We start from the raw sequence: 6,506 nt of genomic DNA on the forward strand, positions 1-6,506 counted from the left end.
TCGAGAACAACAGCGCGAAACCTTACCGAGGAATTTTACTATACCTGGCCCGCATCTTTACGTAGTATATCGTCTCAAGTGGTTCACACGGTTCGGTAATCAAGACCGTTCGTTTGTTCTGTCCCACCATGGATGGGCCATGTGTTAAAGTAGTATTTGATAGTACGGAGAACATTTTTGTCTGTGTCCTGCAGAAATATTGGCAGACAGTCAAGAAGAGAAATACAACAACGGTCCATATTCAAATAAATATATAATATGATTCTTAAATTCTGAAATTTCTTTATTTTTAGGTTACTCTTCATACATATCGTGATCCAATAGACCAACGGTCTGGATTACAGAAATTGGGTCCCTTTTATCGAAATATAGAAAAGCGTGTATACCGTACAAATATGCCTGGGACGTATTATATAATTACTCTCCATCCAGATCCTTCCTTTTCTACAAATATCCCAGCTCGCCTCTATTCATTGCACGCACCTTACCCGCCGTCAGATTTCTTTTTCAAATCCAACGGTTGAAAGCAGCCCACGTTCCATGTCTCTACGCCTTTGGATTGAACAGTCTCCTTTATGGCTCCAGAGCGACCACGCTCACCACTTAAACACCGTCCGATGAAACGAAATACAACGGCTGTGATTTCTTCTTCATACTACCTTTGACTGAACAGTCGTAAAATAAACGCGCCCTTTCTCGCCTTCTCAAACTTACACAAAACAAAATATCTCTCTCTCTCTTTCTCTCTCTGCAGCAGAAAAATGCAAGATCAAGCTACAAATTCGCTGCCCTCGAGCAGCGAGAGATCTTCGAGCTCCGCTCTTCAGATGGAAATGAAAGAAGGTCGGATTTTCTCATCTGCGTTTTTTTTCTTCTCAGCCAAAATGGTGGTTTTTTCGTTGAAATCGGTACTTTTCTCCTTTTTTAGGAGCAGACGAGATTTTCTTCATTTGGGTTTTTCTTTTAATCCCTGGAATAATGATTTTTTTAATTATAAACGTTTTATTTTTGTGAGTTTAGATGGAATAGAAGTTTCTAGTCTTTAAAAAAAAAAAAAAAAAAAAAAAAAAATTTGCTGCCGAAAATAATAAATTTGATTAAATTTGTGATTTTCCGTTTGGTTTTGGGGATTATGATATAAATCGAGATTTTTCATTTGGTTTTTTTCTCCTCAGCCGAAGAATGCAAATTTCTTTTAAAATTCGAAAAAATGAATCTGGATTTCTTTTTTTTCCGTACTTTATTTTATGGGATATGGAGAATGTATGATTTCTTTTTCCATTTGGGCTATTTTCTGTTGCAAAAAAAAAAAAAAAAAGATTATTTCTTTCTAAATCCATTTTATTAATTTATCAAAATATGTAATTATTTATTTTATTTTATTTTTTACAGGAGAAGGGCTCGAAAGCGACGACGAGATAAGAAGAGTGCCGGAAATCGGCAGCGAACAAGCCGGTCCGTCGACGTCCGGCCGGGAAGCCGGTTCGGTTGCTGGGACGGACCGGGCACAGGCCTCAACCGAACCGGGCCAAAGAAAGAGGGGGAGAACCCCAGCTGACAAGGAACACAAGCGCTTGAAAAGGTATGCGCCTGAATCCGGCAGATCCCGTCATTTTCCGGTTGATATTCGCTGTTAATCTGACCAATGGCATTTTCGTAAATTTCTTTACTCCCAAGGCTGCTTAGGAACAGAGTCTCAGCTCAGCAAGCGAGGGAAAGAAAGAAGGCCTACTTAAATGAGCTGGAGGTGAAGGTTAAGGACTTAGAGACCAAGAACTCTGAGCTTGAAGAGAGACTCTCCACGTTGCAAAATGAGAACCAGATGCTTAGACATGTATGCATCTATCCTCCCATCACCATCATCATCATCATAACATGCCCACATCACCATAATCATCATCATAGAATGTTCTTTTTTGGTGGGCCATGGCCTAAATGCCATATAATATCTACAATGTAGAGGGGTATTTTGGGTATTCTTAATTTCTTCATGGCATGCTGTTGGTTGGGGTCTTTATCTTGATTTGGTTGTTAATGGTGTTTATTCATGTGTATGTTTGAACATGTATGCATATATATTGATTTCCATCATGGTTTGTTCTCATCATCATCATCACCATCATCAATCTTGGAATTTCTATTTAGTTGAATGTGGATCGTTAATGCATTTCTTCTAGACCATCTATTTGTAAATGGTAGATTGATAGGTTTTGATTTACTGTTGATGAGATTTTTGGGGGTGTCCCATTCAAATTAGGGTTGGACCCTGTTATTAGAATTGAAGACCTTTGTACATTTCTTCCCTCATGATTGTTACCATTAATGATGCATGCTCACTAAATGCTTAATGCGGGCTATGTGGGGCCCACTGTGATGTATGGGTTTTATCCACACCGTCTATCCATTTTTTTTAGATCATTTTTAGTGTATGAGTGTAAAAATTAGGCAGGTCCCACGCTCAAGTGAACCGCACCAGGGAAGCGCAATGGTGAGTTGAAACTCACCATTGAAACCTTACTAGGGGCCACCGTGATGTTTATTTGCCATCCAACCTGTTCATAAGGCCATATAGACCTGGATGAAGGAAAAACACAAATATCAGACTGATCCAAAACTTCTGCCGCGCACAAGAAGTTTTTAATGTGGGAATTAAATTCCCACTGTGTGGTCCACTTGCGCCTTGGATCTACATCATTTTTAGGTTCACATACTAAAATGATATGAAAAATTGCTGGACGGTGTAGATAAAACCCATACATCACAGTGGGCCCCACAAAGCCCTGCCTGGATGGATTAACGTCCAGGCTGGGGCAGGACGCAATCCACTTCCTCACTAAACCCATAACCATAAGTTATAATAAGGTCGAGCCATGCGGGCCCCACTGCGATGTGTATGTGGCATGTAAACTGTGCATATGGTGATTGCGATTGCCCTCTTAAACATTGGGAAATCAGCCATATCCAAAACTCAATTGGGCCACATCATGTGGAATATTGTAAAATCATGCCTTGAACATCTAAAATCACTGTGGGGCCACTTGAGTTTTGGAATGGCCTGAAAGTTGGTGAAACCCCTTATCTAGGTGGGACATGTGCAATGAGCGGGCCGGATGTCTAAACCACATCTTCGGTGGGACCCACAAACAATCAGGGGTTTTCATGGGTTGATGTTGACTCCGAGACTCTCAACTGTTTCCTGTGATGTGGCCCACGTAAGTCATGGATCAGGCTAGATTTTGGGCTCTAGGCCTAAGCGGGGGTGTTGCATCTGATGAACCAGGGTGGATGTCCAACACATCATGGTGGGTCCCACATCACTTGACCTTACCATAGCATAAATAGGAACATTTCCCATTGCTTGTATTATCCATAGAGATGGTGCACACCCATCACCATCACTATCACAATGTGAATGTCTCTATTAATTTGCCCTTCTGATTAATCATTGCTATTGCCAGTGGTGCAGTTTGGTAGGCCCATTACAATTGCATTGATATTTATTTTCTTTCTTTCATGTATGTACATTGCTTCCTATTCATTGCCATTATCATTGCTGTCACCATCATCCTCTTTGTCTTTATTGTCGTCATCCTAACCGTTTTTGCTAATTTCCGTTGTGGCTTCTTAAGCTAGAAGATGGTCTGAGGTATTTGTGATACAATGTTGGTTTGGGTTTTTTTTTTTTTTATAATGTGTCAATGAGCTTGTGACCTGCTATGGGTCTGCCCTGGCCAAAGATACTCTTAAGACTAACCAACTTTTAAATTGGAGGAAGAAAGGGAAGTAGACCGGTGATCCACGTTCTACACTTTAATGGTTATGATCATGTAACCTGTTTTTCGCAAATCCATGGTACTGCCCAACTAATAAGCTGCCTGGATCTTGTACATGTCCACATTTACGAATGTGTGGTGACTATGCACCATTGAGTCAATTCCATTTCTATCTTCTAGGAGATCAGGACCATTTTCGCAGGATAATGTGAGTTAATCGATCCTACCGTTGTTATGAATGCGCTTAGCTAGACCATACCATTCATTGATTTTATTTTGTTTGGGATCCAATACTGTTTGGTAACTGGTGTTGACCTTGCAAATCCTCAATTGGTGCACTTTGGTGATGGATGTGGACTGCCCATTTTGTTTTCTACATTTTGGACAGGCTATAGCCCATAAAACACACTGATTAGTCCATAATTATCCAATCCATCGCCCATTATGGACACTCACAAAAAGTTAAGAGCAGCGTCCCAGAAAGGTCTATAGATCTAGTGGCTAGAAATTACCGAACATTGAAGTTAGTTTACTGTTGGCACATCCATGAGATGGGCTATTGGTTTTCGGCTCAGAATTTCGACTCATTCACTGATCTTATCGTTTCTAGGGTTATTGCATTTAAGAAATGCCATTGGATTATGTGGAATTGTTTCTGTTGATGCTTGGTGCCTGGGACATTTTTTAACCTATTTTTATCCTGTTTTAAGCTGCAAGCAGGTGGTTGTAGATCCTTCTTTGGGAAGTTCTCTTGATTACTATGATTTTCCGTAATTATGTTTTGATGGACAGGATCATAATCGAGATCATTGTTTGTAGTGAATGGTGATGGATTTGGATCTGCAAATCACCACAACCCATTTAAGTTTTATCAATTCTTATATTGTTACATTCATGCAAGGGTGCTTTTGGTTGCACCAAATTTCTTAAGAAGTCATGAAAATTTTCACCAAAAGACTGATTAATCATGATGTGTCAAGAAATTTCATGATTACTTGGCGCAACCAAACACACCCTAAACCTGTATAAGTACATAACAGTTGTCATCATGGCATGACATGATTGCATCACCACCACCATCTTCGGATGTTCGTTTCTATTGCCTTTATGAGGTCATTTCTGTTATGATGTACATCCCATTTTAGGTTACATTGAAATTTTTATTTCTTTTGCTGATGTGCTTTATTAGTCTTGTAGTGCCACCCATTGCCAGCATGTCATGATGTTGATGATGATGATAATGATCATCATAATCTTCGTCATCGTTATCAATGTTCTTCTTAACCTTCTTCCACTTGGAAATTACGCCTTGGTAACATTCGCATATGGGTAGTCCGTCGGTGTGGAAAATTTCAACATTGTATTTGAGAAACTAGTTACATGGATGTCGCACTTCCTGCCATATATTATGCATTAATGCCCGAAGCTATATGACCCATGTTTGTTTTGAAATTTTAGTTTGTTTTTTATAGATGCATCAGCAGACATCATCATCACATATGCCCATCACCAACTGACACCGCCCTCAATCATCCTTTTTTAAACTGATCATCCATCACCTGAGTGGACCGTTAATTGTTTTGAAGTAGGATTGATATTCTTACTTATTTTTACTTTAATGGTATATCCTTTTCTGTAGATATTGAAGAATACTACAGTTAGTAGGAGAGGAGGAACTAGCAGTGCCAATGAAGCGTCCATGTGAAAAAGAGACCCCACCTGAGCTTTGTGTTAGATGGAAAGAATTTTGTGAAAATTGTGTTAGAAAATTGTAGCAATCTGTCTCAAAAAAGGCAAGAAAAAAAAATATATATCTTAGGATAAATGGGTTTATATGGAATGGTTCTTACAGATATTTGGTATCTTTTTTTATTTTTTCTGGGATGAATCTTTGGATTTTGGTGAGGCAAACAAACGCTTGTGCATTTGGGATGATTGGAAACATGTCCGTAGTGACCAACATGATGGCCCACCATGGAAAGCGGCATGGATTGGGCGGAGCCCAAGTTTAAAATTATGGAGCCTGTCATATGGTGGGGTCCATCTGATGAATGGTCTGGATCTTTATGGGAGGGCTTGTAGAGTAATGAAGATTGTTCAGTTGACAGGAGTGGGGCCCATGATTCGGTAATGCGGGACACTAGATTTGTCAGTACATGGGCCAGCTAAAATTTGAAGATGCTGACCGCCTATCTTTGGCCTTTATTCAGGAGCGTGATGTGAATTTGGCTGTATCTCTTCTCTGACTGTATGCTTGCGTGCCGCGGAATGGCTCTAGTTGTACCAGTACAACCATTGTCGGTGGTTGTAAAGAGCGATTGTGGGGCCCAGGTGATGAGTGCATGATATTTAACCCATCCAACAGGTGCAGCGGACCTTGTGTGCGTACAACATAAAAATCAGGCCAATCCGCCAATCATCAGTTGGGCCACACTAAAGAAAGCAATGTGCAACCACTTGAAAACCATTTAGTGGTGGGACCCACCTGGTAGGTGTATGGCTGCCATCCCATCGAACGGTGTTGGCCCACCATGATGATGGGATGCCCTGTATATCTGACAATCAAATCATTAGTTGCGATTCACAGTGTGGCTTTTATGAGATTTACTTTTATTTTTTATTTTTTTTTAATCCATTGTTTTCTCTGTAGTGGCCCATTAATGGTTGGATTTATATGGACGCGGATTTCCTGCGAAAGCGTTTCGCAGGAAGTTCCTGCGCAAGGATTCTGGA

General features: G+C 40.2%; 1 protein-coding gene across 2 annotated transcripts; it reads left to right on the forward strand.

The window, feature by feature from the left end:
- Nucleotides 1-552: 552 nt before the first annotated feature.
- LOC131256001 (transcription factor HY5) lies at nucleotides 553-5,643 on the forward strand. 2 transcript variants are annotated; one of them, XM_058256999.1, is made up of 4 exons: nucleotides 553-843; nucleotides 1,399-1,582; nucleotides 1,678-1,834; nucleotides 5,413-5,643. In XM_058256999.1, exons 1-4 carry the CDS (start codon nucleotides 762-764, stop codon nucleotides 5,476-5,478), a joined length of 489 nt encoding a protein of 162 aa, XP_058112982.1. In that variant the 5' UTR covers nucleotides 553-761; the 3' UTR covers nucleotides 5,479-5,643. The 2 variants fall into 2 exon arrangements, with proteins under 2 accessions (XP_058112982.1, XP_058112974.1); XM_058256991.1 differs by having other exon boundaries at nucleotides 588-843; nucleotides 1,393-1,582.
- Nucleotides 5,644-6,506: the final 863 nt, after the last annotated feature.

Source organism: Magnolia sinica, chromosome 1, assembly GCF_029962835.1.
Source record: "Magnolia sinica isolate HGM2019 chromosome 1, MsV1, whole genome shotgun sequence".
NCBI lineage: Eukaryota > Viridiplantae > Streptophyta > Magnoliopsida > Magnoliales > Magnoliaceae > Magnolia > Magnolia sinica.

Coding starts and splice junctions, on each gene's coding strand:
- LOC131256001 (XM_058256991.1), top strand. CDS start 762: ATGCAAGATCAAGCTACAAATTCGCTGCCCTCGAGCAGCGAGAGATCT. Junction 1,583..1,677: donor GAACACAAGCGCTTGAAAAG/GTATGCGCCTGA, acceptor TTTACTCCCAAG/GCTGCTTAGGAACAGAGTCT. Junction 1,835..5,412: donor AGAACCAGATGCTTAGACAT/GTATGCATCTAT, acceptor CCTTTTCTGTAG/ATATTGAAGAATACTACAGT.